Source organism: Protomyctophum bolini (assembly GCF_963924005.1).
Source record: "Protomyctophum bolini genome assembly, chromosome: 3".
Lineage (NCBI taxonomy): Eukaryota > Metazoa > Chordata > Actinopteri > Myctophiformes > Myctophidae > Protomyctophum > Protomyctophum bolini.
In genome coordinates, this window is record NC_137864.1 from 44731009 (window position 1) to 44749650 (window position 18642).

The 18642-nt window shown below is 46.4% G+C and overlaps 2 protein-coding genes across 2 annotated transcripts in view; both read right to left on the minus strand.

Moving 5' to 3' along the window:
- Window positions 1-3182, minus strand: part of fbxw7 (F-box and WD repeat domain containing 7) — a 157237-nt gene extending 154055 nt beyond the window's left edge. Inside the window, exon 1 of the mRNA XM_080757411.1 lies at window positions 2961-3182. Within this exon, the coding sequence (XP_080613537.1) occupies window positions 2961-3143 (183 nt within the window). The 5' untranslated portion in view covers window positions 3144-3182. The remainder of the gene's footprint in view (window positions 1-2960) is intronic.
- A 171-nt stretch (window positions 3183-3353) lies between these two features.
- Window positions 3354-18642, minus strand: part of LOC308312466 (uncharacterized protein) — a gene marked incomplete at its 3' end in the record, with an annotated part of 100079 nt that continues 84790 nt past the window's right edge. The window contains exons 3-4 of the mRNA XM_080759073.1: window positions 4380-4664; window positions 3354-3686 (exon numbers count right to left, since the gene is read on the minus strand). Coding sequence (XP_080615199.1) covers window positions 3354-3686; window positions 4380-4595 — 549 coding nt within the window. The remainder of the gene's footprint in view (window positions 3687-4379; window positions 4665-18642) is intronic.

Consider the following 18642-nt stretch of genomic DNA (forward strand, 5'->3'; position numbering starts at 1 on the left):
TTAGTCTTGATGAGGTGTGCACTGGCAGAATGTGATAACAGCTGTGGAATTGTGCTGGTTCTGATTAGAACTATCTGAAGCCCGCACACATCTGCCCATCCAATTCATCACACACACGCACACACACACACACACACACACACACACACACACAAACGGCTCCTCTGGACTACAATAAGGTTGAAGCAAGCGTGGTCATTCCCACCCATACTGAGAGGGGGGAGAGTTAAAAGGACGGTACCAGACTTCTTGGCAGGCAGGCACTTTGTCACTTCTTACTTCATTCCACAAAACCACATTTATACATTTTGCACTGCCATTGTTGAGATGTATTTATAAATGGTAAATGGTGCGTTTATATAGCGCCTTTATCCAAGGCAGAGATTGTGCATTACATTCACCCAGACACACACACACACACACACACACACACACACACACACATTCACACACACATTCACACACCGATGCCTGAGGAAACCGTGCAAGGCTCAGTGCATGCAAGGTTCAGTGTCTTGCTCAAGGACACTGCGACACTACCTCTGGGAGAGCCCGGGTTCGAACTGGGAGCCGGTCACTCTCTACCTCTGAGCCACTGCTCAGGGGTATGTCATTCATATACGGTTAAGTTCCCACTGCTCAGGGGTATGTCATTCATATACGGTTAAGTTCCCACTGCTCAGGGGTATGCCATTCATATACGGTTAAGTTCCCACTGCTCAGGGGTATGTCATTCATATACGGTTAAGTTCCCACTGCTCAGGGGTATGTCATTCATATACGGTTAAGTTCCCACTGCTCAGGGGTATGTCATTCATATACGGTTAAGTTCCCACTGCTCAGGGGTATGTCATTCATATACGGTTAAGTTCCCACTGCTCAGGGGTATGTCATTCATATACGGTTAAGTTCCCACTGCTCAGGGGTATGTCATTCATATACGGTTAAGTTCCCACTGCTCAGGGGTATGTCATTCATATACGGTTAAGTTCCCACTGCTCAGGGGTATGTCATTCATATACTGTTAAGTTCCCACTGCTCAGGGGTATGTCATTCATATACGGTTAAGTTCCCACTGCTCAGGGGTATGCCATTCATATACGGTTAAGTTCCCACTGCTCAGGGGTATGTCATTCATATACGGTTAAGTTCCCATTGCTCAGGGGTATGCCATTCATATACTGTTAAGTTCCCACTGCTCAGGGGTATGCCATTCATATACGGTTAAGTTCCCATTGCTCAGGGGTATGTCATTCATATACGGTTAAGTTCCCATTGCTCAGGGGTATGTCATTCATATACGGTTAAGTTCCCACTGCTCAGGGGTATGTCATTCATATACTGTAAGGCACATTTTTTAAACTAGCTCCTCACCACTCGCCCTACACACTTCCACTCAGTTTGAGCATAGATATATAAATAATAGAGACGCAATGCAATCCACTGGATGGGAGGGGAATTCCGGTGCCGTCTCTATTATATCTATGCTCAAACCAAGTGGAAGTGTGTACGACGAGTGGCGAGGAGCTAGTTTCAAAAAGGGGGTTAAGTTCCCATTGTATGGGAGTACACTTACGCCACGACGGCCCAAATGTCCAAATCTAAGTGAGAAGAGCAACATCCGAATAGCATTTTGATGAAGTGTAGTACGTTTTCCTGTTATTATGAGGTGTTTAAGCTAATGTTTTGATAGGCATCAGACTTCAATAACAATCAAGAATAGGCCGAGATAATATCTCAGTAACGGAAAAGAATAACACGGTTTTTGAGGAATTACATCGTGTCAAAGTAAAGATTTAAAACCATTATGCAAAAAGGCCGGTACGGTACGGTCCTTTCAACCAGCTCTGGCTTGACTGATTTTCTTAGCGTCACCCTCAGTAACTTCTAGGTGAGAGACATCCATTACAATTACAAAGTCCAAAACCTTTTTTCTGTCTGAATCAATACTCCGTGTCCCTCCTGGAGACCTTTAACCCATTCTGACCTGAGATCAGATTCATACGAGGTTTCCACTGGACACACACTGGTCTGATTAACCCATTCTGACCTGAGATCAGATTCTAAAAATGTCAGTCGCTCTTCGATTTTTCTAAAATAGCAGAACTACAAGCTCGTAGCGCGCCACTCGGTGGCGCGCTATGAGCTTGTAGATCTGCTATTTTTCAATAGCTAAAGCACAACGTGATGCTAACACCAAAATGGGTGCCCGGTCAGAATGGGTTAAGGATGATTAAGAGTACGGTCACACATCTGCACCAGAACGTGTTGCGTCCAACGCATCCAGAGGCTTCAGGACAGGTCCATTTATTTCCCCATGTCGCCTTGCGGTCAACTTCAGCTCACACATTTTATTCCCCATCTCACGTTTGTCCACATCTACGCTATGATTTAGAATTGGTCTTTTTTTTTTATATGATGCTTTTGAGACGTTTTTATGTTGCACTGCAACTGACTGAGGGGGAACGGTGGTTCATATTCTTTATGCATGCCATGCATATTGTACAGTACATGATGGGGAAATTGACAAATAAAGTGGTCATTGGATTGTGGCCAGAGCCCGGCTTACATGGTGTGTAGTGTGTTTCCTGTAGCACCTTACATGGTGTGTAGTGTGTTTCCTGTAGCACCTTACATGGTGTGTAATGTGTTTCCTGTAGCACCTTACATGGTGTGTAGTGTGTTTCCTGTAGCACCTTACATGGTGTGTAGTGTGTTTCCTGTAGCACCTTACATGGTGTGTAGTGTGTTTCCTGTAGCATTGGAGCATTGGTTAAGGTCACTGGAAGAAAACTACAAGCAAAACGAATGCTAAGTGGGATCAACCAGGATCAACCAGGCACATTCCGAAGCGTGTACGAGTGACCATGGTGCCCTAAAACCAGCGCTTCTCAAAGTTTGGGTCTAATTCTAATGCCTGTGAAAGCAGCGGTTAGGGTGCGTGCTGGAGAGGGACTTACCTTCTTCTTGTTGGGGCAGCTTTGGTGCGTGCAGCCAGAGTCCAGGTTGTTGCTGGGGGCAGAGACGCTGTTCCTGAGCGAAGGCGATCGCAGTCCATCCTCGCCCTCCTCCTCCTCCTCCTCCTCTTCCTCCTCCCTCCCACTCTCCTCCGAGTGTTCAAAGTCATCGCTGTCTTGGTCCATATCCTCGTCGTCCTCCTCCCCCTCCTCCTCCTCCTCCTCCTCCTCTTCCCCTTCCTCCCCGCCCGCCCTCCGAGGCCTCCTCGCTCTCTCCTGCCCTCCCCCTGCTCCTCCACCTCCACCTCCTCCACCTCCTCCTCCTCCTCCCTCTGTCCTCTCCTCCGAAGCCGTGGCCACCACCACCACCGCCGCCGCCGATGGCGCTGGCGCTGCCTCCTCCTCCTCCTCCTCCTCCTCCTCTTCCTCCTCCTCTTCTCCTTGCTGGCTGCCGCTGTTGTTGTTCTCCTCTTCTTCGTCTTCCTCCTCCTCCTCCTCCTCCTCGCCGCCGTCCGCTCGCGTCAGCCTCTGGCGGCCCCCTCCGCGCGTCCGCCGCGGTTCCGAGGAGGACCCCCACATCCAGCGGGAGCCCTTCTCTCCTCCGTTGGCTTCTCCTCGGCCGCTGACCTCCTCCTGGTCAGGCCTCTGGGGGCCGTTGCTGCTGGCCCCCGACTCCCCGGGGGCCCACGGCCGCTGGTCGCCGCCTCCGCCCGCCCCCGTGGCCTCGGGCTGGAACCACAGGCACACAGAGTGGATGTGTTAAAACTGGACGCTTTAAAAAGATTAAATGTGGACACTAGGCTGTAAGTGGTTATGAGAGGGATTTTATAATTAGATTTAGTTTTTTATTTTGGACAACAACAAAAGTGTGAATAACCCATCTAATTTTGTGGTTGCAGTAAAATGCTGTTATTCCGCCATCGATTGTGGTAAACATCATATAAATAAAATATTTACACAACTGTCTTGGACGTCCACAGATGTCTCATCAAATAATGCCTCGTGGTGCCTAAGACGCTCCAGGGACGTCTTGAGGTCTTTTTTATTTATTAAAAAAAAAACACAGTTTGGGCTGCATTTTCATTGGTCAGAGCAGGTGTATCATTCGCCAGCGAACGTCTGCAAAGTTCGACGCCAGAGCGAGAAAATAAGGAGCATTTCTTTTTTTTTTTTGCAAATTCGATGTGGAATTGACTTAATCCATTCTGGGCGGGAACCCCATTTTGGTGTTAGCATTATGTTATGCTTTAGCTATTGAAAAATAGCAGATCTACAAGCTCTACAAGCTACGAGCTTGTAGGTCTGCTATTTTTTGAAAAATCGAAGAACGACTGACATATAGAAACATAGCTTTTTCAGAAAACTGTCAGGATGTAGAAGACATTTTTAGAATCTGATCTCAGGTCAGAATGGGTTAATTACCCTCTGCTGCTGCTCTTCCTCCTCCAGCACCCGGTTCATGTGTTCCTCTTCGTCTTCGTCGCCCCCGCCCTCCTCCGCCGGCTGCTGCTGGGGCGCGCCGCGGCCCGCCGCCGCCGAGGAGGAGGCGTTACCTGGCCCCGCCGCGGCCGGACCCCCCCCCGCCCCCCGTCTCCTCCTGCTGCCGCTGCCGGCCCCAGACAGCAGGTCCTGGTTCATCTCCAAAAGCCAGCTTGCTACCTCCTGGACCTTCGCTAGGCTGTCTGAGGACGAGAAGGGCTTGACATTCTGGAGGCAGAGAGAGGCAGAGAGAGAGAGAGAGAGAGATAATGTTATTGGGTTATATTCCTCTGAGTCTGTGGTGGACTTGGCGTTCCAAAGCTGAAAAGGGTACTGTATATTATTGGGGTTTTCCGTCTGCTCTGTCCGCTCACGAAAGCGCACGCACGCAAACAAACGGTAATAATGACATGCGCTGGACTGCTGACGTCCACCAGAAAAAAGGAAAGAAAGAAGGAATACCCCTCTTCATGTTTTATTCATACCACTGAAATAAAAAATGGCATTTGCATTTGTGCTAGGAGCCATTCAACTGTTCTTTTATTCCTGTGGCGAGAGGTGAGGAGAGAGACAGAAAGACAGACAGAGAGAGACTGTGTGTGTGTGTGTGTGTGTGTGTGTGTGTGTGTTTGTGTGTGTGTGTGTGTGTCCATGTGCGTGTAGGAAATCGTGGGCGTTTGTACACGTGCACGGGGTTTGGCTTCAGATCACACAGGCGTGGATGCTCTGCTTCACACAAAACACACACAGACTAGCCTAGCCTTGAGTGCTACTGGTATTCCAACTTCTAGCGCCAGCCAATAAACAAAACGCCCATCTGTAAGATATTTCAAAAAAATCGAACATCTGTTTTGAATGTACCGGAGAGCGGTCCAACGATTGTTCTTAAGCTACGGGCTAGTCTAAAGGCTCTGGAAAAATCAAAGATCCACCAGGCTCCTTTTTTTTTTTGGTCCACTGTATTTTTGGATGACTTGTTTATCTTCTCCGTTCACTGACGCTGTGGTGTGTCTCGTGTAATTGTTTGCAGGATCTTTGCTCCGGGCCCCGGCAGCATTTCTCCACAACAAGACGAGTTCTGAGAGAAAGGGATCCGATGACAAACAGTGCGTCTGCGAGCCCAAAAATAAAACGGCCAAACTGACCAAAAGCATCAGGATCAGGAGTCACGACGTCGTCTTAAGGAAACGTTCGTGGCGGTTTGGCACCGCTTGACTTCCCTCACACATTGTGAGCAGTACAGTATATTCACGCAGACACAGGGGAAGACCGTTTGTACACTGGATTCTGGACTGGTTCTCTGCACAGGACGCTGGCCATATCAACTCTGTGTGGGAATACTGTTGAGAGAAGTACAGTATGCGACTTTACATTTGTGCTGACACGGGCCGTCCAGACTACAGTCAAAGAATATGCTTCGGTTTCTGTTTCGTCATATGCAATAACCAACTGGCGTCCCAAGTTTGGACATGACCTTATAATAAAACATTCCAACTATTTAGACAATATTTACATTTCGAGAGTTGCTTTAACCACACCGTTTAGGAAAGCTGGCTGCAACCTTTTCCCTATAGAAAAAAAATCACACCTGCGTTAAGTGAGGGCCGCTCTTAATTCTTATTATTGTACATCATAATGACATAACGGGTCTATTCGCTCAGACACTGACCTAAAATTGTCTGTTCGGCTGAGTATGAATCTCAGCGTTGGGTTCCTATCAATAAAATGTACACTGCATAATCTGCCAATAATTCTCAGTAACCTACTCTGTGACCAAAGCAGGCCCCTGACTTACTGACAAGACAGAGGTGTGAAATAGGACACCAGCCATTGGTAAGGGGGAAGCTTTGAAATCAGAGTAATAACGACAGACAGTCACATTACTGAGTTACACTTTGAAATCAGAGTAATAAAGACAAGACAGTCAGCAGAGCTCGAAGGAGGCATGACAAAGATCCAAGTCAGGATGAGCAGAGAGGAAGGCCCTGCGTGGTGAAGATTCCTTTGACAGGGAACCTTACAACTGCATGGAAGCACCTGAATAATCAGAGTTAATGTTCCGTGTTTGCATTCCACTCTATAATGGTACCTACGGATCTAAGGTACCACTCTGTTAGTGTGACGGTATTGTAGGTACATGCCTACTGACTGCTATTGCACAATGCTTTGGCTTTTCTAGTCTATTGTGTGAAACTGTGAATGAATGACAGTGTCCATCATGGTGTTAATTCTGGTGTTAATTAAACTGTTATTGAGCAACTGCATGGCCTGTTTGTACCTAAAATTATTATGATAAACTGTTTGTGTTAAGACTATAGGTGAATCGTGAATATGCATATTCACTATGAAATATGAAACAATATTAAAATGTTTAATATTCACTATAAATGTGCTTAAAGACTATAGGTGAATAGAATAAGACTATAGCTGGGGCTGCCATTGTTCTCTGAACACAGTGACTTGGCAACGCCGAGCGACTAAAGGGAGTTGACAGCTGATTATGTGGTCGCCTCGCGACATCAAGAGACATATACAGTAGGCGCCGCAAGCTGCACGTCTGTGTGGAGCGCACAGGAAAAGGGTTGGCGCGGCGAGCCATGCGTCCGGTCTGACCGAGAGCCTTCCATGACGACGGTGACGAGGAGAATGACGCCTACGACGCTGGCACGGAAGCCAAGAAGACAGAAGTTATGTGTCTAAACATCGAGCAGACGTCTTGGCCCGTCGCAGCCTGGAACAGCCTGGTGTTAAGACCCTGTATCCGTTCCAAAAGGCCCATCTGGGGCCGGCTCTGGTCTCTGTAATCTGGTTAAGTGATTCTAGAGAGAAGTGTGAACTCATGGAGGGCGAAAACAAAGAGCTAAGGCCGCGGACGCAAAGAAAAGAAAAAAGACCAACGCGGCAAGGTGCCGTTAGCCTAACACTGTGTGTAAACCATACAAACATCTGAAATAGAATAGAAAGTCCTGTTGTATTCAGAACAATGAGACACATATAGATTATAAATACTTCAATTAGAACATGATGGGCTCTAATTACGGCCATCCTGAGACCTCAGTCATCTGATCTATGACAAAACTCATATGAATTTGGGCAAGATCTCGGGCTGATCCAAGCCCCATTGATTTCCATTAAAATTGTAATTAAAATATTTCGCAAAAACATAAGCTTAGGTGAACACTGCATGGAGACAGACAGACAGACAGACAGACAAAAACAAACTGTAAAGTTCTGATCATCGGAATAAGACACGCACATGCAAACAAACACACATTAAACTTTGTCCAATCGGACACATACATTTTCAACAACATTCCCCATGCTATCTTATGGGATTTTGGGCCGAAACAAGTGACATTCACCAAAAAGCAAGCCGTTTGCATTCCTTTTGAACTCGGGACAACAAGGAAACCAGATAGATCATATACTAGGGCAGGTTTCTGTTAAATCTCCCGTTAGAAAACCCGGAGTGGACTTGCGATTCAGACGGATACTGTAAGTCAGGTGTTGACCAATACACACATGGTCCAAACTCCAAAGTACCCGGCCGACAGCCGTGCCAGGAACCCGGGTCTGATACAGACATGAAGCAGTGAAGGAGTCGAGATCATGGGCTGTGTGTGAGACAGAGTCCAGACCAGGTGTGTGTGTGGGCTGTATCAGCCCCAAGCTAAGAGGCCCCTGGGGACAGACTTGTTCTTACTGGAAGGTACTCACAACCAACAACAAAGACATCCAAAGGGCCAAAAGGGCTTGGCCGTCCTGAAGGACCACACCACATACCGTCAGAACCACAAAGGACCAGATCCAACGTGTGCGTGGCTCGTCTGTCTGGACCGATTCAAATGGAGAACCATTGTCTCGCTGCTCTAAAAACAGATCACACTTCACTGTCCTGCCCACTGATGGGACATATTTGGAATTCAAATGGCATGTTGCCGAATGCACTTATGCACCAAAATGGGTCAAATCATATTGAACTCATTTTAACAAAAAAACATCTCCTTAACGAAAACATCCTGTTTTTCCCAATTGTATTTTGTCAGCATAATAAACGTGGTCATAATAAAACGTGGTCATAATAAATACTCTCTCCAAAGACCCAGTGTGGTCAGACTGTCAATCTGTCATCTGAGCTGTATCTCAGAAATATCCGCAGGGGCACAGCAGTGTGATAAAAAAACAAATGGAAATTATGGAAATAAAAAGCCTCGGATAATAAGATTTTAATTCATGCATATCTTTTGGGTTCTGCGGAAGAGTAGACATTTTAAATTAATGAAAGATCTGTCCCACTCCCTACTAAATGTAATCAAGCCACGTGATCATTCTGAAAGCTAAAAGACGCTAAAGACAACTCAGTGTGAGTTCTTTCTCGGTAGTATGTCGACAGGTTCCAGTACAACAGAACCAGGTTCCAGTACAACAGAACCAGGTTCCAGTACAACAGAACCAGGTTCCAGTACAACAGAACCAGGTTCCAGTACAACAGAACCAGGTTCCAGTACAACAGAACCAGAACCAGGTTCCAGGACAACAGAACCAGGTTCCAGTACAACAGAACCAGAACCAGGTTCCAGTACAACAGAACCAGGTTCCAGTACAACAGAACCAGGTTCCAGTACAACAGAACCAGGTTCCAGTACAACAGAACCAGAACCAGGTTCCAGGACAACAGAACCAGGTTCCAGTAAAACAGAACCAGGTTCCAGTACAACAGAACCAGGTTCCAGTACAACAGAACCAGGTTCCAGGACAACAGAACCAGGTTCCAGTAAAACAGAACCAGAACCAGGTTCCAGTACAACAGAACCAGGTTCCAGTACAACAGAACCAGGTTCCAGTACAACAGAACCAGGTTCCAGGACAACAGAACCAGGTTCCAGGACAACAGAACCAGGTTCCAGTACAACAGAACCAGGTTCCAGTACAACAGAAACAGAACCAGGTTCCAGGACAACAGAACCAGGTTCCAGTACAACAGAACCAGGTTCCAGGACAACAGAACCAGGTTCCAGGACAACAGAACCAGGTTCCAGGACAACAGAACCAGGTTCCAGTACAACAGAACCAGAACCAGGTTCCAGGACAACAGAACCAGAACCAGGTTCCAGTACAACAGAACCAGGTTCCAGGACAACAGAACCAGGTTCCAGTACGACAGAACCAGGTTCCAGTACAACAGAACCAAACAGAACCAGGTTCCAGTACAACAGAACCAGGTTCCAGTACAACAGAACCAGGTTCCAGTACAACAGAACCAGGTTCCAGTACAACAGAACCAGGTTCCAGTACAACAGAACCAGGTTCCAGGACAACAGAACCAGGTTCCAGTACAACAGAACCAGGTTCCAGGACAACAGAACCAGGTTCCAGTACAACAGAACCAGGTTCCAGTACAACAGAACCAGGTTCCAGGACAACAGAACCAGGTTCCAGTACAACAGAACCAGGTTCCAGGACAACAGAACCAGGTTCCAGTACAACAGAACCAGGTTCCAGGACAACAGAACCAGGTTCCAGTACAACAGAACCAGGTTCCAGTACAACAGAACCAGGTTCCAGGACAACAGAACCAGGTTCCAGTACAACAGAACCAGGTTCCAGTACAACAGAACCAGAACCAGGTCCCAGGACAACAGAACCAGGTTCCAGTAAAACAGAACCAGGTTCCAGGACAACAGAACCAGGTTCCAGTACAACAGAACCAGAACCAGGTTCCAGGACAACAGAACCAGGTTCCAGTAAAACAGAACCAGGTTCCAGGACAACAGAACCAGGTTCCAGTACACCAGAACCAGGTTCCAGTACAACAGAACCAGGTTCCAGGACAACAGAACCAGGTTCCAGTACACCAGAACCAGGTCCCAGTACAACAGAACCAGGTTCCAGGACAACAGAACCAGGTTCCAGTACAACAGAACCAGGTTCCAGTAAAACAGAACCAGGTTCCAGGACAACAGAACCAGGTTCCAGTACAACAGAACCAGGTTCCAGTACAACAGAACCAGGTTCCAGTACAACAGAACCAGGTTCCAGGACAACAGAACCAGGTTCCAGTACAACAGAACCAAACAGAACCAGGTTCCAGTACAACAGAATCAGGTCCCAGGACAACAGAACCAGGTTCCAGTACAACAGAACCAGAACCAGGTTCCAGGACAACAGAACCAGGTTCCAGTACAACAGAACCAGAACCAGGTTCCAGTACAACAGAACCAGGTTCCAGTACAACAGAACCAGGTTCCAGTACAACAGAACCAGGTTCCAGTACAACAGAAACAGAACCAGGTTCCAGGACAACAGAACCAGGTTCCAGTACAACAGAACCAGGTTCCAGGACAACAGAACCAGGTTCCAGTACAACAGAACCAGGTTCCAGTACAACAGAACCAGGTTCCAGTACAACAGAACCAGGTTCCAGGACAACAGAACCAGGTTCCAGTACAACAGAACCAGGTTCCAGTACAACAGAACCAGGTTCCAGTACAACAGAACCAGGTTCCAGGACAACAGAACCAGGTTCCAGGACAACAGAACCAGGTTCCAGTACAACAGAACCAGAACCAGGTTCCAGGACAACAGAACCAGGTTCCAGTACAACAGAACCAGAACCAGGTTCCAGGACAACAGAACCAGGTTCCAGTACAACAGAACCAGAACCAGGTTCCAGGACAACAGAACCAGGTTCCAGTACAACAGAACCAGAACCAGGTTCCAGGACAACAGAACCAGGTTCCAGTACAACAGAACCAGAACCAGGTTCCAGTAAAACAGAACCAGGTTCCAGTACAACAGAACCAGAACCAGGTTCCAGGACAACAGAACCAGGTTCCAGTACAACAGAACCAGGTTCCAGTACAACAGAACCAGGTTCCAGTACAACAGAACCAGGTTCCAGGACAACAGAACCAGGTTCCAGTACAACAGAACCAGAACCAGGTTCCAGGACAACAGAACCAGGTTCCAGTACAACAGAACCAAACAGAACCAGGTTCCAGGACAACAGAACCAGGTTCCAGTACAACAGAACCAGGTTCCAGGACAACAGAACCAGAACCAGGTTCCAGTACAACAGAACCAAACAGAACCAGGTTCCAGGACAACAGAACCAGGTTCCAGTACAACAGAACCAGGTTCCAGTACAACAGAACCAGGTTCCAGTACAACAGAACCAAACAGAACCAGGTTCCAGGACAACAGAACCAGGTTCCAGTACAACAGAACCAGGTTCCAGGACAACAGAACCAGGTTCCAGTACAACAGAACCAGAACCAGGTTCCAGTACAACAGAATCAGGTTCCAGGACAACAGAACCAGAACCAGGTTCCAGTACAACAGAATCAGGTTCCAGTACAACAGAACCAGGTTCCAGTACAACAGAACCAGGTTTCAGTACAACAGAACCAGAACCAGGTTCCAGGACAACAGAACCAGGTTCCAGTACAACAGAACCAGGTTCCAGTACAACAGAACCAGGTTCCAGTACAACAGAACCAGGTCCCAGTACAACAGAATCAGGTTCCAGTACAACAGAACCAGGTTCCAGTACAACAGAACCAGGTTCCAGTACAACAGAACCAGGTTCCAGGACAACAGAACCAGGTTCCAGTACAACAGAACCAGGTTCCAGTACAACAGAACCAGGTTCCAGTAAAACAGAACCAGGTCCCAGTACAACAGAACCAGGTTCCAGGACAACAGAACCAGAACCAGGTTCCAGTACAACAGAACCAGGTTCCAGTACAACAGAACCAGAACCAGGTTCCAGTACAACAGAACCAGGTTCCAGTACAACAGAACCAGGTTCCAGGACAACAGAACCAGGTTCCAGGACAACAGAACCAGGTTCCAGGACAACAGAACCAGGTTCCAGTACAACAGAACCAGGTTCCAGTACAACAGAACCAGGTTCCAGTACAACAGAACCAGGTTCCAGTACAACAGAACGGGTCACGTGTGAATTATCTGGAGGAAATTGCTTCTCCTTCCTGCAGTCTACTGGGGTGTGATCGTGTCATGTTGTTGTTGTTATTGTTGTGTGTACAGTACAGACTCCGCTCCAGCGGCTTGTTAGAAACGGCCGTGAATTACCCTCTCACTGAAAACAGCTGTACAGTCGTACTACAAGCTCTCAACACGTCGCGACTGGAAATAGCCGATCTACAAGCTCACAACACGTCGCGACTGGAAATAGCCGATCTACAAGCTCACAACACGTGTCTCTGCGAGTCTGTTTTGGGGTGCATGACACACACGATGTGCAATAGAGCATAAATCGGGGCTTGACAACTGACAAGACACAAGCATCCAGTCTCCCACTGCAATATACAGAATCTCTAATCAATCACGCATCATTAAGCTGCCATATTGACATGAAATATTGATTACATTGCACACCCTCCCTTGGTGGTGTCTCGCAAGCCTTCGGTTCAGAGGGGTGTGTTGGCTGATTGTTTTATGGATATGGCCATTACGATTCATATCTTTCTCCGCTTCTGCAGCGTACGTATTTACTATTTCTACAATTTCACATCAGGGACTAATAAAAAGTTATGAGTTTAGGTTTTCTTGTTGATAGCTAATTGGCCACACAACCACACGTCTTACTCGTGTCAGCGCCCTGTCAGCGGGGGGTGTAGAACGCAGGGAACAGGACGGAGGCGCTACTGTGCTACGGTCCTCCCGGTGGGGGCTCCTCACTGGCAGGTGGAGTACAATTGCAGTGGAAACACAGGCATAAGTGTGGAGGAACTAATTGGCATGACGACTACAGTACATTGGGAGAAAATATGTATAATTGGCTGCATGTTTAATTCTGTCAAGAGTGCAGTCCAAAGCCCCCTCCATGTCATCACATATTATTCACACAGTGCGTGTGGGAATAGATCCCGGGGGAGGAGATATTCCCACCACCACATCTTTACAAGCACATAAGAACTAATTGTTCTACAGAACAATTAGGTACACCATGGTACACCAGAACTGTCTAAAAACTATTCCCTTAAAAAAAAAGTAATATACAGAGCCATAATGAACTGTATTAACCTTCCAACATTCATGCCAACCTCACGTATGGATGTGTAGATGTATTATTGTGATGTTTGAACGAAAGTATCAAGTAATTTATCATAACTTATGCAAAGGTAGGCATGTTTATCATTTCCTCCAATGATGGATGGTGTGTTAATGTAATTTGTACTGTGGAACCCAGGAAAACCGGCTGATTGCTATAGCATCAGCAAATAGAGATTCTTATAATAAACAATATGTTTCCATCCAAGTTACTGTTACAATTTTGGCTGCAGCCGTTCATAAATCAGTTGAATAAATAACGTTGCTGCTGTGATTACATGACACACAGTGGGGCCGGGTTAATTATCTTCAACTTTCAGATCTGCTATTTTCACTGGACTTTTCAATCGTAATTGAGGCAAAAATAACGGAATAATGGCGCTAGTGATTTGATTTTTGTCGCCCAGCAGCACTAACTAACACAGGCACGTATTTAACAGTCTATCAGCACCTGGTCAACAGGGGCTGAAAGGTACCAAAGGCCAATAAATCAACAAAAAAATACTATTTGGCTTTCTGTCTCTTTCAGCCTTCTGTGAATTTGTCTCTGGTTTTTGTTTTTGTCTCAGAGCTGGCCATCTTTCTCTCTGTCCGTCTGTCCTATTTCAGTGGTTTTCAACCCTCTTCATGTCAAGGTCCATTATTTATTGGGCATTTGAGCCACAGAGTAGACCACCATTTGATGAGATTTAGCCTCTCAGACCAAACACTTTGAATTATTGTATCATTGGATACGATTGTATTCACAATTCCATGCTGTATTCTGGCACATTAGGAGCGATAACAGGCAAATGTTGATTAAAATAACAGTTCTTCTACATTCTCTAATTGTGTAGACTCCTTGTAAATTAAGTAGGCCTAGTAATGCAAACAAAAATGTAACTCTTGAGAGTGTAAAATGAAACCAAATCATGGACGCGTAAAAAGGTCAATTTGATTTAATTTCCCAGGGGTCCATTTGGTTACCAACTCTCTATAATTTAGCTGGGGACCACCTGGAACCCACTCAAGGACCACTGGTTGAAAACCACTGTTCTATTTGACAGCACAACAAACAGAGGGGATCATTGACCCAGTGATGGAGGCGAGGTGAGAGCTGACGCACAAACCTCTCCAAAGGAATGCTAATGACAGCAACCATGAATGTGATAATTTATTCACACAGCAACCAGAAAATAGCATCTTATCAACACCTTCAATTTACCCATGACGCCGTGTCAACGCTCTTAGAGTAAACAGCCACTAGCCAGCCTACAGGCTACAGCACAAGCTCACAACGCAGTGCGTTATTACAAACATTATAAACAACCTGAAACCACTAACGATTTTATTCCTTAGCTTTTAGTGGGTTTTATTTTTTTCTTGCACCCCATGTAAAGCGTCTTTGGGTACTCAGGAAAGCGCTGTATGAGGTATTTGTTTTTATTATTATTATCATCATAATTATCAATATTATAAACGGAACATCCAGTCACCCACTGCCTACATTAGTCAACATCCTCCGGTGTGTAGGGGCCCGGGGGCCGTGGTGAAGTTGGTCTCGGGTTGGATATTCACCCAGTCGGGTAACGCGACAGGGTTCATCTCCAACCCCAAACGGACTTCAACACGGCGGGAAGCAAGTTGGCCAGTGTTGCGTTTAACGTCTTTTCCCGGGAAACATTTTCAGAATCTAGTTGCATAAAATAAAATATATTGTGAAATGCTGTCGGTTGTTGTTGTTGCAGCGTAACGTCTACATGTGTCGTCTGTATACGACCGTTGTCATGACAACGCAGCTGCTGCCCAGAGCACCTTTATAATTACATAATAGGTAGACGGCGAGTCGACTAATTAGCGTCAACTAGTAAAAATGGCTAAGCCGTAGTTTACAGGCCCGTTCCTCGTTGTAATCATGCATCACGGATGCCTCATCGTTCTACTTTCCTCTTGTCAAACTAAATTAACCCATTTTGACCCGAGGACGATTCTACAAATCTCATGTTTCTATGTTAGTGGTTCTCAACCTTTTGCATGTCAAGGACCCCCAGAATTATCCGAATTTGACCGAAAATATGTTGTTCCAGGGACCCTCCAGACGCAAAGATTTGAGTTAAAAACGTTCGCTCTGAAAGAATATATATTCAAAGATTTGGGGCGTGGATGAGCTTATAGATCTGCTATTTTTCAATAGCTAAAGTTTAATGATTAAAACACCAAAAGGGGTTCCTGCCCAGAATGGGTTAGCCACATTTTGCAAATGAAAGGTTACATTATATAACCATATCACTCACGACAGCAAGGGAGGCCAACAAGATAATAACCCATTCAATAAATCATTCATTGGTCTGGCTGGCTCAGCCAAGACAATGCTGACGAATCCAAAGATCCATTACTCACTCAGAGTCACACACAGCCCACATTCACTACTCCCATTCAACTGATAAATCAATAATAAAAAAAGGGGTCTAAAATGGGTCAAAACAAAATAAGGGCATAAAGTTTCCGGGATCAGCAATGACTCAGGAAAACATGATTCGGCTGTGGGTGTTTAATGTCTGAGAGTCGATGTGCATACTACTGTAATGTCTGTGTCTCTGTGTGCGCGCTGACCGGAGACAATCATACAGGGGCGGCAGGGCTCATATCCAATTTCCTGAGGCCCAATCGTAGACGGACAGATGAGTGTCTGATGGTAGCGTCAGACTGAGCAGCAGGAGAACTGACCAAGGCTGTTTGGGCTGCACTGTAGGAGAACTGGCCACGGCTGTCTGGGCTGCACTGTGACGCCTTCAGACTGAGCAGCAGGAGAACTGAACTGTGACGCCTTCAGACTGAGCAGCAGGAGAACTGAACTGTCTGGGCTGCACGGTGACGCCGCCCGGGACGCGTCGGACCGTCGGACCGTCTGACCGTCTGACCGAGTCAGTGCACGGAGCGGCGAACCGGAGCATGTCATGTGTGCACTCGTTGGCGCGGCCCAGCAGCCTCGCTGCCACCGCCATCTGTCTGAATCTCTGGACCCAAGGTGGGAACTACTGTATGGGAAGACTAGTGTGCACAGGAACTCTACAATACAGGCATTTAGCAGACGCACTTAATCCAGAGTGGTATACAGTAAGCAAGAACTACATGGTAATACATCCATCCATCTTCAACCGCTTATCCGTAGTCGGGTCGCGGGGGAAACAGCTCCACCAGAGTGATCCAGACTTCCCTCTCCAGAGCAACATGAGTGACTTCCTCCTGGGGGATCCCGAGACGTTCCAAGGCCAGTTGGTCAATGTATTTCCTCCAACTGCGCCTTGGTCTGCCCCGGGGGTCTCCTCCCAGTGGGACGTGCGTCAAGGACCTCCCTAGGGAGACGCCCGAGAGGCATCCTAACCAGATGCCCGAACCACCTAAGCTGGCTCCTTTCCAGGCGAAGGAGCAGCGGTTCTACTCCGAGTCTCTCTCGTGTAACTGAACTTCTCACCCTAACACTAAGGGAGATGCCAGCCACCATAAAACTAGTCATCAAGAATCATAAATAAGCTAAGAACATCCGTCTAACAGTAGTATATCTGTAAAATGAAACTATGCGTATGCACTATATAGAGCAGGGGTTCTCAACCATGGGGAAGGTGAGACCAGTGTATGTGACATCATGGACACAAAATGATCTCAAATATCTAAAACCACATATTACACACACACACACACACACACACACACACACACACACACACACACACACACACACAAAGACCCCAGGAAATAAGTGTTCTAAATCTTCTAAACGTCATTAACGTATATATTTTTTGCACACAAAAAAAAGGGTGAAGTTTCCCTTTAATGTATGTTTTGTAATAATAATCAAAATCCACAAAGTAACTAGTAACAGCAGTGGAGTAAAACGTACAATATTTGCCTCTGAAATGTAGTGGAGTAGAAGTTATTGGAAATTGGAAATACTCAAGTAAAGTACAAATACCTCCACATTGTACAGTACTTAGGTAAATGTACTTTACACCACAGCTCGACACCGCCTCTCTCACTTAGTTGAAGCTTGGAGGAGGAGCACTGTCTGGCAGTGTTGGGACCGTTACTTTGAAAAAGTAACTAGTTACAGTTACTAGTTACATCATTTCAAAAGTAACTTAGTTACTTTACTGTTACTTAAACCAAAAAGTAAAGCGTTACTTCAAAAAGTAACTTTTTCGTTACTTTTCGGCTCGGCTCGCCGGTGCCGGTTCCGGCGAGCCGCCCCGCATCCAAAACACTTGGTGGAGAAAATATGCTATTTCCGTGCTCAGATCCAGGGACACAGCCAGCCAACCAGGGACACACATAGTTGTCTATAATAGAGTGGTTGCACCACTCAAAAAGAAAAACGGGCTCCCACTTCCAGGCCATTCATTCATGCCTTCAGTTCAGTACAGTGATAATAATATACCAATAGCAGGGGGGACTTGTGGTGATTTTGATGATGCTATGTAGGCCCAGGGGGCCGTCACACTATCAATACATATTTATAGCAAACAACTAAATACAAGTATGCTACAACCAACAACATGAGGGTTCCATTTCCACTGCTCCAGTGAATGTTGTATAGGATACTGTGCAGATAGGCTGATATAGCTCATAGCTGCTCTTATTGGTGGTGGTGGCAATACTAATTTGAGTCTGGATTTATAAACAAAGTAAGACCAAAACCAGAATTAATATTTGATAATCAAACACACGCGCAAAGTCTCTTTCAGTATCTGTCCGTCTCTCTCTCTCGCTCAAAAGTAGCTAGGCTACACACACACACACACACACACACGAACGCACACGCGCAGCCTCTTTCAGTGTCTCTCTCTCTCTCTCTCTCTCTTTTTCTCTCGCTCGCTCGCTCACTTGATGTGCATACACGGCGCACACGACACACACACACACACACGCGCGAGTCGCGACCGAAATAAACAAACACACGGTGGTATAGCCGGTGGGAATGGGATCATCATAATTTGCTGCCTGGGACTCAACAACTTACTTTGACTGTACTTTGTGCTGGATTGGAGCAGCTGAAGGAAATAAGGAGGAATATAGCCATTTGCGTAGCCATTTGCGATATGGGCGCCGCCATGACACTAGTCAGAGTAAACAAACTTGCGCATCACCACGTGTA